The sequence below is a fragment of the Cucumis melo genome, chromosome 9 (assembly GCF_025177605.1).
Source record: "Cucumis melo cultivar AY chromosome 9, USDA_Cmelo_AY_1.0, whole genome shotgun sequence".
In the NCBI taxonomy this organism is placed as follows: Eukaryota; Viridiplantae; Streptophyta; class Magnoliopsida; order Cucurbitales; family Cucurbitaceae; genus Cucumis; species Cucumis melo.
The window spans coordinates 16,178,337-16,201,708 of record NC_066865.1 but is presented as its reverse complement, the minus strand read 5'-3'; the positions used below and the strand labels follow the sequence as shown (position 1 = coordinate 16,201,708).

Here is a 23,372-nt window from a genome sequence, read left to right as displayed (position 1 = left end):
TTATGCATCTTCTATTAAATCTATATATCTATATTTATTCATATTAGTTTCTGCTTATTGTAAATGAAAGATTTAGTTAGAATTTATTTATTTTATAAATGATGTGTCTTAATTAAATTAAAATGAAAGGTACCTAAAAAGTATGGAAGGATGTGAATGTATTAGTAAAAATATCTTTATCATAAAAGTTAAAGCAAAAAATGAAACTTAAAATTACCCGGTCCTTAGCTTATTTTATGTAGTAGTATTCAATTAAAATTATAAAATAGTATTAAATTTAAAATATAAATTTATTTTAAAATTTTGAAAAGGTTAGTTTTTACTTTTAATCTAAAATTTATTGGAATCTTCTATAAATTGATTTTGCAAACAAAAATGTATTAAAATTGGTTGAATGATTATCATTTTCTCAAAATTAGTTGAATGATTTTTATTTTCATTTAAGTAAATCTTAAATTATCGTTTATATATTAAATATTAATATAGTATCTAAACAAAAACTGTATATAACGTAATTTTGGTTTTTTATATTAGATTTTGATTTAACGAATTGATATTTTTCAAAGATTTTGTATTTGAACATTTTTGAATATTTATTGTTTTTATATAAATAATTTTAAAATTTTATATTAAATAAATAACAATTAATCCAAACAATTTATTTTCTAAAATTTTATTTTGATTTTTATGATTTTATTATCAGTGTAAACTCTAGCGTATTTTTATAAATTCTTAAAATTTTATGAGAGTTTTAATTATAACAATTAGAAGTATTAGTTTATGTAATAATTTTAAAATTATATCAATTATAGCAATTAGAATTCGTGATATTCAAGAGAGAAATCTAAATATTTGAGAAATATTGTTTAAGTGGCAAAGATGCAGTTACACATTTAAAGAAATTATCAGAAGGGAACCATTAACTCTTTTGCTATTATGATATAATGAACCTAACATTATGTTAGAGTTTTGTGCGTGTATTTATTTGAATGTACCCCACTGTTACTTAGGAAGTGATAGCAGAAGTCGTTTTCACATAAGGGGTGAATGACTATTGAAAAGTGAAAGACACCTTAAAGACTACTCTGAAAAGTGTTGTTCGAAGAAATCCACATATTTTTTATCACTCTTATCTAACATTCAAATGAAGTTTTATACCTGCATTTTGATTTTGTATTAGCATCCAAATGAAGTTATGTACAATTAAAGAATTGATATCTTTCCAAGATATCATGAAAAGTGTTATCGAAAAAAGGACAAATTGCAACAAAATGGGACATCAATCTAAGGATTGTCGTAAGCCAAAGAACTTTAAAAAAAAACATGTTCAAGCTCATATCACAGAAGTTGATGAATATCAGATGATGTTGCAGATATTGACCTTTGTGCAGTCATTTCAGAGTGCAACATGGTGGACGATTCCAAGGAATGGTGGGTAGACACTGGTGCTACTCGTCATATTTGTGCCAACAAGAATATGTTCACTTCATATATGTCAGTCTCTAATGGAGAATAATTATATATGGGTAACTCCTCTACGTCAAAGGTCGAGGGACAAGGAAAGTAATTCTTAAGATGACCTCTGGAAAGGAAGTCACTCTCAACAATGTGCTTCATGTTCCTAACATTCGCATGAACTTAATTTCTGGTTCATTACTTAGTAAGAATGGCTTTAAGTTGTCTTTGTATCTGATAAATTTGTACTTTCCAAGAATGAGATGTACATTGGAAAAGGTTATCTGAGTGATGGCCTGTTTAAATTAAATGTATTCACAGCTGTACTCAAAAGTATTAATAATAATAAAGTATCACTTTTGCTTATATTGTTGAGTCTTTTTTTTGGCATGGCAGACTAGAACATGTCAACTTCAATTCTTTGCGTAGGCGGATTAATATGAACTTGATTCCAAAATTCACTTTTGATACAAATCCTAGATGTGAAGTATGTGTGGAATCAAAAATGACCAAAGCACCTTTTCATTCCACTGAGAGAATGACTAAACCTTTAGAGTTAATTCACAGTGATATTTGTGACTTGAAATTTGTGCAAACTAGAGGTGGAAAAAAGTATTTTATTATTTTTATAGATGATTGCACAAGATATTGTTATGTTTATCTGCTGAAAAGAAAAGATAAGGCTGAAGTGTTTAAGCTTTATAAAAAATAGGTTGAAAATCAACTAAGCATAAAAATTAAGGTAATAAGAAGTGATCGATATGGTAATATAGTCCTCCTTTTGAACAATTTTGTTTAGAACATGGCATTATTCACCAAACTACTAGTCCATACTCACCTCAATCCAATGGAATTGCTGAACGAAAAAATCGAACACTTAAGGAAATGATGAACGCTATGCTTATAAATTCAGGTTTACCCCAAAATTTATGGGGAGAAGCTTTGTTGACAGCAAATTACTTATTAAACATGATACCTCATAAGAAGTCACAAAATATTCCTTATGAAAAATGGAAAGGAAGAAAACCTTCATACAAATTCTTAAAAGTGTGGGATGCCTAGCAAAGATTGCAGTGCGTAAACCCAAAATGGTTAAAATAGGACCAAAAACGGTTGATTGCATATTTATTGGTTATGCTAGCAACAGTTGTGCATATCGATTCCTAGTTCATCAATCAGATGTCTCAGATATATATGTTAATACTACCATGGAATCAAGTAATGTAACATTCTTTGAGAATATTTTTCTACACAAAATGACTCGTAAAGCAAGGTTACAAAAACGTTCTTTTGATGCTATAACGAGTGAATCTCAAAATAGACCAAATGATGAGTTAAACAAGGATGAGGAACTTAGACGAAGTAAAAGGATGAGGATTTCAAAATCATTTGGGTCTGATTTTGTAACATATTTGTTAGAAAACGAACCTCAAACATTTAAAGAGGCCATGTCCTCTCCTGAAGCTCCATATTGGAAAGAAGCTGTGAATAGTGAAATTGAGTCCATTATGCATAACCATACTTGGGAGCTTGTTGATCTTCCATTAGGAAGTACACCACTTGGTTGCAAATGGATTTTCAAACGAAAGATGAAGACCGATGGGTCAATAGATAAATATAAGGCAAGACTTGTTGCCAAAGGATATAAGTAACAAGAAGGACATGACTATTTTGATACATACTCACCAGTTACTAGAATTACTTCCATTCGCATGCTCATAGCAATATCAGCTTTGCATGGATTTGAGATACATCATATGAATGTCAAAACGACATTTTTAAATGGTGAGTTAGATGAAAAGATCTACATGCAACAACCTAAAGGGTTTGTTTCCCCCGGTCAAGAAAAGAAAGTTTGTAAATTAATTAGGTCTCTTTATGGATTAAAACAAGCACCAAAACAATGGCATGAAAAATTTGACAGTGTAATGATGGCCAATGGATTTAAAATCAATGAATGTGACAAATGTGTATATGTCAAAAGCAATCAGAATGACCATGTCATTGTGTGCCTGTATGTTGATGATATGCTAATTATAGGTAGCAATATCAACATTATTAAGACTACCAAACAAATGTTGGCCAATAAATTTGAGATGAAAGACATGGGTGTCGCAGATGTTATTCTAGGTATTAAAATTTCTAAAATCCCACAAGGGTTAATGCTGTCTCAATCACATTATGTTGATACAATATCGAAGTAATATAAAAAACATGACATTGTGATTGCAAAGACCCCAATTGATGCTAGTCTCTATTTAGGTAAAAATAATAGGGATAATATAGCACAATTAGAATACTCCCGCATCATTGGTAGTTTAATGTACATTATGAGTTGTACACGTCCTGATATAGCGTATGTTGTGAGCAAGTTAAGTCGCTATACAAGTAATCCAGGTCAAGATCATTGGAAAGCTATCTTGAGAATTTTAGGATACTTAAAGCATACTAAAAATTATGGATTACACTACTTTTGCTATCCTGCTGTACTTGAAGGTTATAGTGATGCCAACTGGATATCAAGCACTAAAGACTCCAAATCCACAAGTGGTTACATTTTTACCCTTGGCGGTGGGGCTGTATCTTGGAAATCTTCCAAACAAACATGTATGACATGATCTACAATGGAATCTGAATTTATAGCTCTAGACAAAGCTGGGGAAGAAGCAGAATGACTTCTTAATTTTTTAGAAGATATTCCCAATTGGTCTAAACTGGTGCCTGTAATATGTATACATAGTGATAGCCAGGCAGCTATTGGAAGGGCACGAAATATTATGTATAATGGTATGTCTCGACATATACGACGAAGACATAATACAATCAGGCAATTACTCTCTAGTGGAATTATCACAATTGACTTTGTGAGGTCAAAAGATAATATTGCGGATCCACTTACTAAAGGCCTAACTAGGGAGTTGGTTGAGAGTTCATAAAAAAGAATGGGTTTAAAGCCTATGATATGAAGTTACCTAGAGAGGCAACCCAACCTAGTTGACTAGAGATCCCAAGATCTAGGTTCAATGGGAAAACCGATCTGTAGATAACATAATGAGCATTGTATTAACATCTTTCACTCATTCTACGAATGATGAAGTAGTGCTAGTATGAGTTTAGGGTAAGCATCGTGCTTTTAATGATTTCTGCGAGTGATATTTATTAATAATAATAATAAAAAAAAAAGAGCATATACGATGTTCTGTACAGGAATCACCTATGTGAGTGTGAAGGGGCCGCTTCTATGAGAATTTTAAGGCGAATTCTCTAAAACACTCATGAGACCAAACGGTGTTCAAGGCCAAAACGAACACAATCATGAGAACAAACTTTGTTATAATGAGAAGTTGTGTGATATCTATTGCTTTAGTTTACTCTAGAACGGTTGACAGTTCAAGGCATCATGTCCACTGATTAACCAAGTAAACTCGATTGATGTTCACTAGGGAAAGTTTAAAGTTTATACTACTTATCCTCATGCAAGTTCTCTATTAGAAAATACCGAACGCTTATTTTCTTCTATTTGTCAACTTACCATTTATGGGGGATTGTTGAAATAAATGGTTATTGTTCGTGTTTCTTCATGAATGGATGCATCATGAGTGGATGCATCACTTCATGAGTGGATGCATCGCTTCATGAAAAGTGTTATCGAAAAAAGACACAACTTTTCGAATGGCCACGAATAAGTCTATAAATAGGTTCTTTTCTATTTGGTTGAAGAAGAAGAAAATTTTCATTATCATTTGTCTTCTTCCAAAAACTATTTTCTCCATTATCCACAATCTTCACGTTCGGTAGATCCACAAAGTTTTGTTCGCTGATCTTCTAGACGGGGTGCTACTCTTAGAAGAAAGGTAATCTGTTCTATCCTAGGAGACAATTACTCTGAAAACTCAAGCAATAGGGTGAGTAAATTTGTCTTAAGAAAACAACGTGAATTCGTTGGGCTCAGATCTATATACATATATGTTTTCCTGTTTTGTTGTATTGATAATTTTTATAACACTATTTACACAATCACATATCATAATCATTTAAAAAAAAGAATTACATGTACGCATGTGGTCAATTAATCGTGTGTTAACTTGAGCATTTTTTATATTTCCCATTGTGGGCTTTTGTCGTTTTTAAAACTGTTTTATACAACGTAAATATCTTGCCGATTTGTTATATTTTTAAAAACCCCATTTTCTTTTTTTAAAATCAACAAATTTTCTTTCAATTCTTTTTAAATATTGAATTGGTCTAAAAAATTCAGCATATTGGATTTAATTGTTTTTTACAAGTAAAAATTTTAATTGCCAAATTTAAATTATTTCCTTTCTCTGAGCTATGTTAGTTTTGCTATAAAATTGAGCACAACGACATATAACTGAAGTATGGATATGGAGAAAATATAATATAATATAATATAATAATACAATAATAAAAAACAAAATAAAATAACTAAATAATATTATTAAAACTTTAAAAATTTTCAATATCTAAAATGTGCTTAAATTTCAACTAATATTGTGTGTCTTACAAATCTATCAAGTTTCATTATTTATAGGCAATTTGGAAATTGGTAGGTAGATTACATGACCATTAAGAGTGGGTATATTCGAGACATTTGACAAGGTAGATGGATGTGGAGGGAGTGACATATGACCTATAATGGACATCTATTAACAAATTTATAATAAGTTTTTGTTTTTAACTCACTTTTGATAGGTTTGTGTAAAAATGGGAATCCAATGACTTTTTTCACTAATTTTTTAATTCATATGGATGAAAGTGTTATCATAATTATAGATTTTAAATCTATATATAATAGATTAATTATAGGATCATATTCATGTTAAATTGTAAAAAATAATGTACCTAATTCTATTGTTTTCCTCAACCAAAATTTGTATCCTTAAGTGCAATTTTTTTCGTGATGGGATTGAAGAAATCTTATTATTTTTGTATATTGGGGTCCATGACCTATACTAATTTAATTAGGTTATCATTAAGTTCTAATCAATATAGGAATATATTTCTACCCACTTAGTTATACACAATTAAGAATCTAGAATCTTAATTAAATAGAGGCTAAATCTAATAGAATAACTCAACATGATAAAATATTATTCCATATACATAACCCACACCTTAATTATACATATTATTAAATAAGTCTAATAGAAAGATTTTTATTTTTTATTAAGACTTTTTCAATTCTTATGGAAATTATATTTTAATATAACTTTTTTTCAAATTATTTTTTAAAAAAAAAAACAATAAATCTACTACAAATATTAGTAATTGAAATTAAGAAAATAAGGAGAAAAAGTAAAAATAAAATAAAATTTAACACCTAACGTTTGAGAGAAAGAGATAATAACTATTGTAAAGTCAAGTGACATTAAGGGCTTAGATTAAAATTGTCATAATAAATTTACAAACTTGTTTTACAATGAGAATGATAAGGTTATCGCTTATTAATTAAGTAGCATTTATAGCATTTATATATATATATTCAATATTGTGCTCTAATTCAACCAAAATTACATACAACTACTTGATAAAGGATAACACAAGTAAGGAAAGATAAGAGCAAAGCCACCTTTAAAGCTAGTTCGTTTGCTTTGTTATTTTTTTTTTTTATTCTTTTTGTTATAAGAAACTATGGTTGTTTGATGACAACACCAACAAGAAAAAGTTAAATATTACTTGATAACCAATATATACAAAAGTTGTGTCCGAATTTTTTCAAAACTACCTCTCCAACTACTTGAAAATATACTTTCAAGAGAAAAAGTGAGTAACTATTGAAGAGTGGCACACCTTAAATACTGATTTAGAATTTATCGTGTAAGAAGAAATTCAAATATAATATGATTTAGCATCCAAGTTGAGTTTTATGTTGAAGGGAAACTATTTCAAAATTATCCCCACTTGATAAGGAATAGCAAAGAAGCACAATCCTAAGAGTTTGACAGTTCTAATGTTATGAATTTTAATCTTTTTGTGGACTCAATTGTGGGTCATGGCTTCATCTCCAAATTGAATCATGACCTCCACACCGTTAGGCTAGGGGCCTCTGTAATAATCAACCCTGTGACTTTTTTTGGGTGGGTAAGAAATATTTTTGAAAACTATATTTTCAGAAGCACTTTATTCACCAAATTTTGTAGAAAAAGTAGTTGAAAAAGTGATTTGTTTAAATTAATTTAAAAATAGTTTTAGAAAAAAAAAACTGAACTTGTCTGATGGTAGAATTCTTTCAAAATTATCCACTCACTCTCCCCTCTTGTGTGGGATAACATAGATCATTTTTAACTAATTAGCATGTATCTCTTAAAGAATAAAGTCATGTATCATCGTATAGAAAATGTATATAGTTATTTCATAATGATGAAAAAGCTAGATATCACTTATTAATTAGCATCCAAATCAAGTTATATGTTTGAATTCTTTCAAAATTACCCGTTGTACCATTACTTGGATTTGAATAACATAAGTCATTTCTAACAAAGGAGCAAGTGTCTCGAAAAACAAAGTCACTTTATCATAAGAAATGTAACAATTCTTCTACAATAATGACAAAATTAGATATCATTTATTAACTAACATCTAGATTGAGTTTTTCGCTACCTAAAAAAAGAACGAAGTCACTTAATCATAACAAATTTACTAAAAGATTTATGATGGAAAAATTAATACATATCACTTGTAAACCAAACATTTGAACAAATGAGTATACCAAATCAAAATTCATTCAAAAACGCCCATGAGAGAAGAAAAGAGAAGGTATACTAAAACCATGATTGTAAATAGCTTAGCTTGAGAGATAAATCTATTATATTTGAAACCGTATCCAACAAAGAGGACTTTTGTGGGCCATGGGTTCAATTTCAAATTGCTCGCTATTGGGGCCATGGGTTTTTTTTTGGAAGATAGAAGTGAATTTTGGTGGGATTGTTACTTTTAAGAAATATCTTTTTAAAATTTATAATTTTAGAAGTTGAGTCTTTAGCACCAAAAAATAATTGAAAAAGTGACTTCCTTAAATTAATTAATAAATAGAAGTTTTATTGAACATATAACTTTTAACTTATTCTAAAATCAGTTTTATATAGTTCAATACTAAATGAAGTTTTACCCTTAAATAAGGAAAAAAAATGAAAATTTTCAAATTTCACTACAATTTATTTACTATAGGGATTGTCGTTAGGATTTTGAATGTTATTTGGTGATAAACAAAATACACAAGGAACTATTAAATTTTAAGATTATGATTAACATTTGAATTTAGAGAATATTATTAAATTTAAATATATTCTGTTGATATAATAAAATGATGGAAAAATAATCTACCTTTCTCAAATGGGACATTTTTAACTATAGTACAATGAACCAAAATATTTATAAAATACAACAAATTTTTAAATTCTATCATTGCTATGCTTTTACGGACATAAAAACAAATGACTTAAATCCTACCCTATATCTTGTTTTATTTTGGTTTATAAACTTTTAGAAACGTTGTTTTAGTCTCCAAACTAAAAAAGAAATCGTAACTTCTTTATTTGGATTATTAGATTTATGATATTACTTACATTGATAAATATCCAAAAACAAATTTCCTAATTTATTCTATAAACCTTCTACGCCGACGTAAAAACATAACCAACACATTTATCAAATAAACCTAAAATTTATTTTTTTTTTCCCCAAAACTCAAATTTGTCACATCCCGACTCCCCCACCTTTTACTACTTCCGTTTTCTTTTTTAAATTGAATTCTTCAAACATATCAGAAGAACATTGAGTAGAATAAAATAAAATTGAGCTGATAATATCATGACAAGGTATGATAAACTAAAAAGTACAACTCATATATAAAATGAACTCCAAGAAATTGTAGACAAATATTTTTACAATGAATCACCAATAAATATATATATATATATATATATATATTCATTCTTAAAATGATAGACGATATCTTTAATAGAAGTCTATCGATTATAGAGTTTATCCCTAAAAAAGAAAAGAAAACTATTAGTTAAATTCAATATTTGTAAGCCATTATGATATCCTTAACATTTTCTCACCTAAGTTATGTTAAATTCTTTAAAAAAAAAAATGTAGGCAGTGCTAGATCCATATGATTCAAAGAAGTTTCTTGATCACAAAATCATAGATGCACTGTGCTTTTTGTTTTTTCCAAGATCTCTACAAAACTTGCAAATATTAATCAAAAGAGCACTTAGGATCTAAATTTTTTATTATAGCAATGAAATAACCAATTATCAAAGAGGTCATATGCTTATTAAAAAGAAAATGGAATGCAACTGCATGGTTCTATTCTTTGTGACTTTCCTAGAACATCATCTTCAGACAACTTCTTCTTGTGTTATTGAGGGATTTTTACAAGTGTCCAGGTAAAATCCATTTAAGAAAGATAACTTCTTATCTATGAAAATTATGAAAACTAAAAATCCACGAATCTGGGTATTTGAGAAGTATTGTTTATTTAGCAAAGATACGTTTAAAGAAATTGTCAAAAGAGAACCATTTAACATTATGATAAAGTTACATATCTCTAATGAATCCCAACATTTAATTGGAGTTTTGCGCATATATTTATTTGAAATTACCCACCGCTACTTGGGAAGGAATAGCAGAAAAACATAGGAGAGTGAGTGGCCATTGAATAATGGACACCTTAGAAACTTTGAAAAGTTTTGTATCACTAATTATCCAACACCTAAATGAAGTTTTATACTTGCATTCTTTTAAATTTATTTACCCCACCGCTCCTTGGGGTGGGGGTAGCATAAGTTTTTTCTGTGAGAGAAACGAGTGTCTCTCGTAGAGAAAAGACATTTTATTCAACTTTGGAGTGGTTTAATATGGTCGAGGATTTTGTGTCTTTTCTGATCATACCAACTGTAGGAATCTTTTAGCAATCTCCCCTCTCCCCTACTCCCTACTCCCTACTCCCTACTCCCTACTCCCTACTCCCCTACTCCCCTACTCCCTACTCCCCTACTCCCCTACTCCCCTACTCCCCTATTCCCCTACTCCCCTACTCCCCTACTCCCCTACTCCCCGAATTGCATATATACTCTAGAACAATGAAAAAAAAATGCAATTACATAAGGATAAGTTAACGAAAAAACATACTATGTTAGCATACCATGCTAGCATACCGACATCTCCATAACATACCACAGATAAAGTTGTCTCAAATAAACAAACTCAACCGATAGAACCAAGAACGGTGATCACATTTAAACTGATTGACTCACATAGTTCACAAACATATAGTCTAACGCACTGATAAGCAGAATATAACGACATCCAACATAAACTCCATAACTGACACTTCCTTCTCCATCAGATAAACACATATTCTTCGCTAAACAGAAAAATGTAAACAGGGTCAAACTGAAGATGAAGAATGTGAAAATGTATATGTAAAACTCAATGCTTTCATTGAACACGATTTTTCCCTCACATATTATCAAGTTATTGTCATCAGGTTAGGTTTTTTCCAGTAATTTTTTCACTCCATGGTGGCAAACGTTGAACTTCAAACACACATTTTATTGTTCTCAAAGTATTTTTACTGCAATAATGGTTGGTGCTTGGAAGTGATGTTCTAAATCTCAAGAAACTGCTTTTCAATGTGCAAGAGTATTGGCATCACTAACATATCCGTTAAGTGAAGAATCAAATGTTACAAACTCCATTGCTATCTATTAATTTTGGCTTACAATTAAGATTGATGAGTACAATCCCCCTACAAATAAGAACTTCTAAGAAAAAGGCATATTAACGAAAGCCATAGATGCAAGCAATCCTCAATGCTACCGATATCAAAGTGGGAAAACAAGAAAACATGTAACCTTAAAAATCAAATTGTTGGAGTAACTCATTACATTGCTGCATTATCCCTAAAGAAGATAAAACTGAGAAACATCAACTCATATCAATTGTACTAACTCCAAGGTTCGATTGCGAATTTTACTGACCTTCTTGAACGTTTCAAGCATCGCTATCACTGCTATCATCGTCGTCGTTTGCCAGATCCGTAGCGAAATAAACTCCAGGGTGAACCATTCGCCTCCTCGTCCTTGAAGGAAGGATGTTGTCCAAATCGACCTCCGCAAGTGGATCATCCGACAAATCGCTCTCTTCAGAATCCAAGTCGCTTCCATCATCACTGGAATCCTCATCGTCGTCGTCGTCATCTTCCTCTATCAATTTCCCTTTTCCTTTGTCATCCTTCATAATCCCCTTCCCCTTCCGATCCGCAGCCACTTTCCCACTCGATTTTTCGTCATCCTCACTATCGTCTTCATCCTCATAATCCTCCTCCTCATCTCCCGCATCTAAACTAGCTCCATCAACTCCATCGTCATCCTTCCCTTCCAGAACCGTAGAAGAAACATTATCAATCTGTTCATCACTTCCCTTATGGTCACCATTCTCGGCATTGTTCTTCACATAATTACAGGATTCTTCACCCTCAACCACTTCGAGCTTCTGAATTTTGTTCGAACTCTCCTCTTTCGGTTGGAAGCAAGAATCAGCAGGTTTCCGCTTCGCATCAAATGCGACCTCCTCCTTCCTATTGGTAATTTCTGCCATTTAATCAAATGCGACCTCCTCCTCTCTATTGGTAATTTCCGCCATTTAATTTGGTACAAAACCGGTACACAATTGAAGAAGCTTCGAAACCTAATTGTTTGAATCAATGGAAGAAACAAAAAATTAGGGTTTTGAAGAAGAAACTGTACGAGAATCAATCAATCGACGAAACCAAGAAAATCAGAGTAGCATTCGATATTAACATCAAACCTAACTATATGCTGAGATTGTTCCGATAGGTAAAGCAAAAGCATCCTGTTTCTTTCGTTACACAAGTTCTAACATGAGTAGTAGTGAATAACGACATAGATGGAGAACGAGAGAATACCGGTAGGAGGCGGCGGTGGCGCTGAACGGAGAGAGATGGCGGAGCGGCAAAAGCGTCAAGCAGGGAGAGGGCAAAGGAGAGAGTGAGATTGAAAGCAAAGGCCGAAACGTTCGCCGGAATGTGAAGGCCGAAACGTGCGAGTGGTTCTGAACGTTGCCGGAATGTGAAGGTCTGAATGCCGAAGGGATTGCGAGCGCTGAAGGCCTGAGGGGTTGAGTTGCGTGCAAGGTTTGGGGCAAAATGAGAATGAAAAATGTTAATTTAGGGTTTTTATATGTGTATATATATATATACCCTTAAACCGGGTTGGGTTGGGTCAACCCGGCAACCCGTCGTCGATGATCTCTCCTCCGCCGTCCCCGCCTTCGCTTCCACTCCCCTCCTCTGCAAGAAACGTATGCCCAGAAACGGTCGCCCTTCTTCTTCCTCCTCCTCCAATCTTCCTTCTTTCTCCTTTCCTTCTTCTTCCTCCTCCACTCCCCACCTCCCTTCTCCTCGGGTACTTTCTCTCTTCTCGATCTCTTTTTTTTTTTCTTTTTTCTAATTTTATTTATAATAACTCTACAAAAAAAAAAAAGTTTTTCATGCAATTTCACAATTTGTTTTGAAAAAATTGTTTGAGAATTGACTTTATATAGATAGAACTTAAATTTATGAATATATTGAATTCATTTAAGTTTGTTGGCATGGTCAACGTGAGGGAACTGACACTTAAATATACATAAGAACATGATGAATAAGTTGTGTTTTAATTAATTTTAAACGACTTAAATGACCCAAAATAAAGATCTCACAGCAAAGTGTTACTTTCCTCAATGTGCTCTCATGCTCAAGATACACAAATATGTCATGGATGGCGAAGGAGTCATTTGTTGATATTTGTTCTGTCTAACACTATTTGAAAAGTTATCCAACAAGTTAGCAATGTTAGAGGGAATGAGATGTCTGGAGGTCTTTGATAACCAGTTGAACTGCATAGTAATTAGTTTAGACCTCGATTCATCTTCAAACCCTGAATATCTCTCATTTCATTTCACAACTCACAAAATTATGGGCCCATGGTTTAAAATGAACGAGTATCCTTTTATTTGATTTTTACGACACTTTTTATTTAAATTAGTCAGGCAACTAACAAAAATTGAATACTCATCTAAGTTTAGGATGCATTTCAAAGAAAAATAAAAATTTAAGTTATAAATTTAATACATTACCAAGTATAGGTATACAAATGGATATTTTGTTAGAGTTATTCCTCTTAAGTTATATAGGTAGATCTTTCATAAATATAAAGTTTTATTTTATCTTTATTAACTATACCTGAAAAAGTCGTAACATTAAAATTTATTAACAAAAGAATGAAGCAATATAAATTAACATTAAAACTTTTTATTAAGTATGATAATGTTAGAGGATTTGAACCACAAACTTTTAATCACTATTACATATGGGTGAAAAGATGAGTTATACTAGCTTTGGCTTAATATATCATTTTTTTTGTCCTTCAAATACATGTTTGATGAAAAATATTGAACGAAGATTTAAGTTTGAAGGATGAAAGATAATTTAAAATGGAGAAAAATTATTTAGTTATGATTATTACAATCAAGGCCAATCAACTTAACTAATCTTAGAAAACCAAAGTCAAAATTATTGAAATTATTGTTCTAATAAAATATTTAAATATTATTTTCATTCACAAGCATAGTATAGGAAGTTAATGAAATACATTAGTATATGAACATCCCCTTTTCGATTCTTATATATATACACATTACATATATGCTAAGAGATTACTCCCTTTTTCTTGTTTGTCATTTGATAAAAAAGACTATTGAAATGGAGTGAGTAACTAAGCATATTCACAATTGATCAAACCCACACAAAACAAATTAAGATTTAGGGTTGAGATAGCAACATCATTTGTTTGTAATTTGGTTGATGGTACCATGGGTGGGAAGGTGCAAGGAAGGACGAGGCTGGCAACACGAGAGACCCGATTTGTAGAGATGGTATAGAGGAAGACGCATCAACGAGCTTGGAGGCAAAGGTGTTGCAGTGGCATTGGATGAGATGGTGCTAAAGGTCGAAGAGGCTAGAGAAGTGAGATTAAGCAACATCCTCATTTTGACTTCTAAATCTATGAACTAAATCCATTACAAGAAAGAAAGAAAAAAAATAATAAACTCATTAAATATATTAAAAATATAGATTTGTAGAGATTATTCATGAAAGTTGTATCCAACAACAATGACTATTTAGAGTTTATATCTAACCATGAAGGTTAAAACCTTTAAAACAACATAATAGATTACATTATAGCCTTTCCCGAAACTGTAAGGTTCGAAATTTATAATTTAACCCTAGGAATATACTTCTCATTTTAACCCCCCCTAGAAATAAATGGATAAACGGTTGAAAAAAACAGAGCCTATACAGCAAAATTAGAATTTTCTTTTATCAATGTCAAGGTTAATACATAACAATCTACAAACTTGCATCAAAGATGAAGACCTAAGCCGCTGAAGGGTCATTGATCACACCCAAGAAGTCATCTTTTATGGTTCCAATACAAAACTGCAAGCAAAATAATAGTTAAATGAGACACGCCAGATTCCAGAATTTGATAATGGCACAAAGATTCTATCAAAGTCACAAAAACAACTAACGTGGAGTTGCTAAGTTTTGAGTATTCTCACCACTTGGGAGAATATATGCTAAATAAATCGACTATAACTTTTCGACTTTCTCCTAAAAAGTTAAAAAGAATCTCATAACTATCATTCAGGTCAGGCTTATATAGATGTATATAGTATATCTTTTCTGTCATTAAAATATCAACATATACACCCTACTACTCCACAACTGGGATAAAAGGGAAAACATTTTAAATTACTCTTAAAAACTTAGGAGCCTTTAGACCCTTTGCTACCAAAGGCATCCTTTGATTTTAAAATGGTAAGAATGAAGGCAAAGCATTATATTTTCATAGAAAAGAAAATTTAACTTGCACCATCAAAGGACAGAGCAAATAAATTTTAGAAAAACAATACTAAATAAGGAAGAGAAGGAAATACAATTTCAGTTGCATCTACTCGAGTGCCAATTATCTTTAATCGAACTTCACTATCCTTCTGAATCTTAACCTACAAGAGATCAAAGATAATTCAGTAAATTTAACACGTCAAGAGAGCATTATCAGTCTATACTAGAAAATGCATGTAAAATAGAAATATACCGATCCATCTGACGTGGTATAGTTTGGCACATCTCCAGACTGAAACTCCATATCATCTGGTATCAACTGAAACACAAGATGTGAGTTGAGTTTAGTGAAGGTTAAGCACACTCATGGGAGAATAATATATAAAAGGAATAAAAGCCAAGATGTTGGTGCTGCAAATTCAGTTTGGCGGGAGTAAATTCAAGTAGGTGTTTGAACCATTTAGATTTGGTACTTTGGTATTGATCGCCAACCTAACATCTTGGAAAGCTAGGAAATAAATTCATTACAAATAAAATAATGGTTGCTTGAAGCCAAGACAGGTATAGAATTTGCCATATGAAAAGCTTGGAAATGAAAATTTTGTTATAGGGTTGCTGAGCATAATATACATGTGTTTGTAGTGCTAAGAAAAAAATTGTATCTCATGGATAGGCCAGCATGTTGATCGGATTTAACATAGCACAACAACGCTGAAAAGTATCAAACAACAAACTAGAAACTTAAGAAAGTGTTCGTTTGCTTAAATATTTAACCGCACAATGAACCAGATACACATTCATAACAAATTTCTGAATCTCTCTTAATACTTTTACAATCCACTTTTTCATATTACTTCTCTAGTTCTCACTAAATATGCATTGCACAATTTTGTGGACAACATGACAAAAGTTTCATTGGCATAAGGAACCTCGCTAACCATCACTACCATGTTGTCCCACCCCACTTATATTTGGTAAGGAATTGTTTCATAAATGAAGCTTCAAGACACTTGGTGGCTTGTAACATCAAAGTGAGCCAAAAAGGAGAAAAACGATAACTGAAATGAGCTAAAAGTATGTACTTACATGGTTTGAAACAAAAATCTGAACAGGTCCAGCTTCAGCAAAGAAGCCCATCTACAATAGTTGCACATTATTAATGTTTTAATTTTTTTAAAATATTTTTTTACTTTCTAGATAGCAAAAAAGTGACATATACTTACCTTGTTTACCATAGTAACAACCGCTTCCAAAATTTCTCCCTTGAATGGTCGAAACACCACACATTGGTATTTCACGGGAAAAGTGACAAAGCCAGTCCCATCGCGAATCAATCCTTTCCCAATATTCTCAATTCCTGTGATTGCAACTACAAACCCATGCCGGCCGCTGCGACAACATATAAACATTTTTCAATAACGAAACCCCCCTAACCACTCACTAGCTGAACAAAGTATCAAACATTCAAAAGAAATATCATCGGTCAAACTATTTTTATCTACTTTCATATGTTCATGAACTGACATGCTATTTTAATATATAATGAAGAAGGGACATGCATATGCATCATAATAGAATTATGTGTATCATACAACACAAGAAAAATCCAGCGAAACAAGGTTTAAACTTCCCTCAGCTAATATTTTACCACCAATTACATCAATGGCCCAATTAGTAATATTAACTTCTCCAGACTCTGTTCATCACCCCATTGAAGCTTGGATCTTTCATTGATTCAGTGGGAGCTGAATGTCTATTTAAACAACTAATGTAAAAACCTGAGATGTCTATTAAAACAACTATCTTTTCTCACGTGTTTCTCAGATGTCCAAAGCCTCTCCATAAACATATTAGCAATATGTTTCAACATTATTGAATCATCAATTAGAAGTACTACGAAGAAAAGTTAACTAGAATGAAAGAAATCCTATAATGGACAGCCGTGAAATAAAGCTAATGGGATGCCACCCAACAACTCATAATCCAAGATCAAATCTAGTAATTCATCTTATCACAAGATATTTTCTCCAAAATTAACAAAAAGAAAATAATAGCAACATGAATTTTCTAGTGTACAATAAGGTAGGAAAAACAGTTAACAAACCTGCAGGTGCCCTCAACATCTTTCATCAGTTTGGACACCAGGTTCTCACGTAGGGTTCGTTACGGCCAAAGTGGCGAGGGTGTAGCTGCATATTCCTCTCCAGAACTATGTGAAAAAACATATTGGCTTCCTCTAACTAAACGAAAACCACTTGAATTCAATGAATGCAACTCCTACGGCGTATAAAAAGTTCAACATAAAATATTAGAGTTAGGAGTGAAACAATAATCTAAGAATGACAGGTTAAAGTAAGAACTAGACTGACGTGTATAACAACAGCAAAATAGAATGGCAGAATAGGGTTTTCTCGACTCAATTTGGGATCTTGCGAACCGATATTATTGGTATATGATAATGGACCATAATCAAATTTACAGTCTTAGAAAGAATCCATAGTAAGAATCGATTCCCCAAAAGAAAAAAAAACAAAATAACAGGGAATGATCTCCACCTGGAAGCCATGCTGCCAAGACTATAATGGGAGCAACAGTTCTTCAGTGCGTCAGGTGAGATTAGTGTGATGTGTGATGCGTCGGTGAGATTAGTGTGATGTGTCAGCGTGCTGTCAGATAAAACGTGATACGGTTAAAATCAAGGTGAAAGTTGTATTTATGAGAAAAATCAGAGTGTGTGAAGGTGTGTCAGATAATCTGAATCTATCAGGAGAAAATCCTGATATTTTGGTGAGATTCACCTTTAACTGTGATTTTGTTAGAGGTTTCAAATTACAAGGGAATAATGCCACATAATTTGTGGTACTTTGTTGTTGCAAAAGTCTATTATTCACTTCTAAAGATGTGATTATGTTAAAGAGAAATTAAGTTTTAGTTGAATGTTGAGTTATGGATATATTGTTTAGTTTATGAGCAAATTTCTATCCCAGTTTTTTAATGCTCTAATGTTAATGCGATTTTAAGTTTCTTATTGGTTTATGATTTGAATGGAATTCTTAAACTAAGGTTCTTCGAAGTTTGTTTTTCCTTTTAATTAATATAACAAAGCGTCCAACTTCCATAGCCTTAGATTGTGGAATTAGGTGTGAACATAAATAATATCTTAACTCTACCTTTCAATTGTAATATTTTTTTAATGTTTTTTTAAATGGTAAAATAATTTTTAACCTAAAAATTTGAGTCTACTTTTTGTTTTATAAATATCAAAATGGAAAATCGTTAAGTAATAGTATAATTTCTTTGATTTTTTTTAATTTTAATATTATAATTTGAAATTTACACTTTTTTCTAAGACATGTTTGATATCAACTTTGTTCATTTTGATAGTTGGGTAAGTAATTAGTATCTTATAAAACTATGTAGCTATATAAAGATATAAGATTTATGAACCTATGACTTAAAGAAAGTATAAGATATTTTACCCATCGAACTATGTAAAAAAAATCAATAATGTAAATAGAAAAGTTATTTTAAATAAAAATGTTGAAAATATTTACAAAATATATCATTAATTTTATATTCTATCTTTAATTAATGATAGGTACATTGATAAATCATTTGTAAATATTTTGGTTGATTATACTATACTTGAAAATAAGCTATCCTTTTTTATCTCAATTAATTAAACATATTTTTAAGGGTTGTGTAAGTTCGTAAAAAGTAACCTATAACACAAATCAAACACAGTCAAAATGCAAAAATATTCTTAAAATTATAGGTTCAATTTCTTCTCTCTTCCTAGTTCATATTATTAAAATAAATTAAAATGGTATTTGAAATAAGAATTGTATGAATTTTCCTATTTTGTTATTTCAAAACAAATATTTTTGTTTTTCCTATTTATTTTTTTTTATTATTTTTTAATTTACTCTTGTTGTGTGATCATGAATACCAAAAAAGAATTTATATTTTTTTATGAGATTTGTTCTTCGAAAAAATTATATTATATATACAAAATTTCAAAGATAAATATTTTCTTTTGGATAAAATTGTTATTTGTTTAAAGATAAACAATTTATATTTTGAAATTGGATTTGATAGTGTTATCGTTTTCCATAAACTTATTTTAGTTAAAATTGAAAATTCATTGTTGGCAATCAAAAGGATTATATGATTGGGATAAATGTTGACTTTTAAATTCATCTTGTTTTGAAAATTAAGGATTTTTGTTGGGCTGAAATATATATATATATATATTAAGAAAAACATCATCTTTCCCTCTTTTAACTCCTAAATTTCAAATATTTCAATTAAAAAAATATTAAATTAGAGTATTTGTAAATTATTTGTATTTCATTTCAATTAATTTTGATTGGGTTAATACCTTAAACTTTAAAAAATTATAAAAAAGAAAAACAAAGGAAAAAAAAAAGAAATTTGTAAATTAGTGATTTGTGAATCCTTTTGAAAAGTATTCTTGAAATTGTTTGGATAAGAATTTTAGGGATCTATATAAGCATGAATTTTAGGGTAGAAGTTTTGTGATTTAATATTCTTTTCCGATGAAAATTCATGTGTTCTACATTCACGTGGTTCACACATAACAAATTAATCTTAACCATTTTTTTTTACTTTTTTAATTCAAACCTAATTTAATTTATTTGTGAGGAAACAAAATTGATTGGCATCCATTCTAAATACTTAAACGTATTCTAAACATTATTTATTTTTGTTCATTCCGTCAAATTACCAAATTATAATTTATCATGTTGTAAAAAAAAAAATTTAAAAAGTTGAGTGATGAAAGAAGTGACGCACACAAAGATGAATGATGTTTTGGATGAAATCCAAAAGTTATTAAAAAAATCTAATATATTATTTGTAATGTCATTCGATATTAAGTTCAAAAACCTCTCAAAATCTCAAGATACACTCATCTCTATACTTTAATGTCCTAATCTTGATGTAACACACAAAAGTTTGAAGTGATACATTTTGTAATTTGATTTTGACTTTTCAATTGCATTTTTTTAAATAGAATTGAAATCTTGGGAATAAAAATAGTCATTTAAGGTGTCATAAAAACTATGAACAAAATTGCCCATTGATGTATATATGATCAATATCACCTTCTCAACATCAATACTCTATAACCTTCTGTCTAATCGAAGAGGTTGATAGATCAATAACTCAACTGAAATATACATACATCATTGACCAAATTTAAGTTAAAAATTCAAATATCTCACACAGTATATTATTGTTGAACACTAAAAGAAGCTTTTATTATAAAGAAAGTTAAAATAAAAGTATATGTAACACACAAAGGCAACAACATAGAGCTTGACATTCTTTTATTATACAAACTTGCATGGGCCGCATTTTAGCACCAAAATAAAACAGTGTATTGTACCAAAATAGACAGTACGAACATCAAGTAGTTTAAGCCCTTCTTCACCTCCAAAGGATTTTTTTTTTCTAGCTAAATATTTGATCATATATTATGTTGTGAAACCCATGCTTAAAGCTTCTTTTACTATGTAGCTGTGCAGTACTCTCTCAGTAGAAATCGTCGAGAGACAAGTTCTCGACCGATCCAAAGCCTTCGAGACCTCCCATTCTTGAGTAGTTGGTCATTGATCCAGTCATAAAGTCGAAAGGTGAATCATTGTCGAAGGCACAACTAGTGTCGTAGATGAATGACGACACAGGATGTTCCATGGTTGGACTAGGCACGTAGATGGAGCTAGCCGCTTTGCTAGCATCGTAGTCTTGAAACACAATGTCTTCGTTGATCACAACATCATTTGTTGTTATGTCGGAATATATTTCTTGCTCCGAAGCCTTCTTTGCTTGAATCACCTATGGAAATGCATTGCCAAGAGAGAAAAAAAGGAACAATATTATCTGAAAATTTATAACCGTGTCACCTAATATTCTCTATTCCCCAACCCAATACCACTTATTAGAAAGAATATGACATTAACTTACATAGTTATGTTCTTCACAATCTTGGTAAATCATGATGAAATCTCCAAGATGCAAGGCATGAGCATTGACAAAGTCTCCTATGAAAACCCAATACCACAACAAAAGAAAATACATAATAGCTAGTCTTGTTTGATAAGGATTTTGTCAACTGCCTTATAATTTATTTTTTCCGAGAAAAATAATGAAAAAAAAAGACTAGAAAACAATAATCATCTTTTTTTTTCTTTCAAAATGTGCGTAGAGTTAATTAAAAGTAATAAATTGAAGAAAGCTTACCAGTATTTTCAAGTACGTACATTCTACTATTGTTATTTGGCCAAAACCTGCAAAATTCATCACCAAATAATTGCATTATAAATTAAATCATCGTTATCGTTATGAAAAAAGTAAAATTATAAGCTAAGAAGATGAATATATTTCAAAATATTGAAAATAAAATCTTATTAATAACTACAAAACCTGTATTTGAAGTTCCAAACATGCACCCCATCCAAGTCATCCATGGTGATCATCATTCCTTCTTTGGACTCCAAAGCTGGAAGGTGAGTTTCAGCTGCTTTCTGAAAATTTAAATTAACTAATCAAAACTCTAATTAATAATTTATGTCTTAATTAATTATGTATGTATTTACTTATCTAAATTAAATCAAATGAATATAAAAATAAATAAAAACCTTTGGGAGTATCATTCTCCTGAGAGAGCTAACATCACTGTTCTTAAGCTCCTTTTGAAAAAGAAACTTCAGCTTCCTTGGATCAATTACCTGTTCATTTAAATTACAAACACCAATTTTTTTTAAAAAAAAATTACAATCAAATTATTTAATTTATGTACATCATAGGTAGCTGTTTAAAACAAAAACATATTTTTCTACATATTCTTCTATATATTCTTTTTCTTTAAATTTCTCAAATTAATTATTTGAAGATTGATTGATCTTAAAGTAAAACAAATTACAAATTCGAATCAAATAATGAAGTATAAAACTTCAAAACTATATCAAAATCAAATTTATTACCTTTTTTTTTTTAAAAAAAAAACATGGTGTTTTGAAATAGCAATGACACTGCCCCCAACATGACCATCTCAAAAAATCCAACATTAGGATCGAAAACATAACCAAAAGAAGGAAAAAGTAGGAGAAAAAATTAAAAGAAAGAAGAGAGAATTAAATTATTAATTAATTAAGGAAACAAATTCACTTTCTTCGAAACTAGATTGTCTGGGACATAATGTAAATAAAAACAACATTTTTAAAAGTAATAAGAAAGGAAGAAATAGTGAGGAAAAAAAAAAGATGTTTGGATTATTGTAATTCAAACAATTATTTATATATATATATATATATATGGTATGTCTCTTTTTGTTTGTTGGGTGTCGTCGTCTTCAAAAACTACTTTATTTAGGTTGCCATACAAAATCTCAAGGCTTAATTAATTCACCTCCATATTCTACTTAAATTACCAACTTACCTAAGCCACGACCTTTTTTTTTTTTTTTTTGCACCTTGAAAATAATAAATAAATAAAACGAGAAACTTTGATTTTTGCTTCTAATTAATTACTTTTCCTATACTCAAGTTGATGGATGAAGTATTCCAACTAATTCCTAGTTGACATCAGTAAAACAATTTTTACACAACGTAAATTTTGCAATATTTTTTAGTAAAATAATTTAGTGTACGTACTAATAAAAATAATATTGAGTTAAAATTTGTAAGGTTAAATGACGACTACGACGATGTTAGGTATGTTGTAAATGTATAGAGCTAAGTGAATTGTGAAATCGTATGAAAAACTTTTTTTTTTTGTAGAGTTATTATAAATAAAATTAGAAAACAGAAAAAAAAAAAAAAAAAAAGAGATCGAGAAGAGAGAAAGTACCCGAGGAGTAGGGAGGTGGGGAGTGGAGGAGGAAGAAGAAGGAAAGGAGAAAGAAGGAAGATTGGAGGAGGAGGAAGAAGAAGAGGAAGAAGAAGGGCGACGGTTT

The 23,372-nt window shown here is 30.7% G+C and overlaps 3 protein-coding genes and 1 pseudogene across 3 annotated transcripts in view; all 4 read right to left on the bottom strand.

Moving 5' to 3' along the window:
• LOC103504157 (DNA-directed RNA polymerase II subunit RPB7) overlaps positions 1-12,499 on the bottom strand; it is a 29,621-nt gene extending 17,122 nt beyond the window's left edge. Inside the window, exon 1 of the mRNA XM_051090274.1 lies at positions 12,413-12,499. The gene's annotated coding sequence lies outside the window, so the exon portion shown is untranslated. The remainder of the gene's footprint in view (positions 1-12,412) is intronic.
• On the bottom strand, positions 11,131-12,562 carry LOC103501347 (histone H2A.Z-specific chaperone CHZ1). Its single transcript, XM_051090273.1, has 2 exons — positions 12,413-12,562; positions 11,131-12,174 (listed from the first exon to the last, which is right to left on the bottom strand). Exon 2 carries the CDS (start codon positions 12,082-12,084, stop codon positions 11,479-11,481), a length of 606 nt encoding a protein of 201 aa, XP_050946230.1. The 5' UTR covers positions 12,085-12,174; positions 12,413-12,562; the 3' UTR covers positions 11,131-11,478.
• Positions 12,563-14,606: 2,044 nt separating this feature from the next.
• On the bottom strand, positions 14,607-17,644 carry LOC127151034 (DNA-directed RNA polymerase II subunit RPB7-like; annotated as a pseudogene).
• Positions 17,645-20,924: 3,280 nt separating this feature from the next.
• Positions 20,925-22,831, bottom strand: LOC103504182 (B3 domain-containing transcription factor FUS3). The gene is made up of 6 exons (XM_017048163.2): positions 22,826-22,831; positions 22,057-22,146; positions 21,842-21,942; positions 21,659-21,705; positions 21,383-21,459; positions 20,925-21,253 (listed from the first exon to the last, which is right to left on the bottom strand). The coding sequence occupies exons 1-6, from the start codon at positions 22,829-22,831 to the stop codon at positions 20,951-20,953; spliced, it is 624 nt and encodes a 207-aa protein (XP_016903652.2). The 3' UTR covers positions 20,925-20,950.
• Between the last annotated feature and the right edge of the window lie 541 nt (positions 22,832-23,372).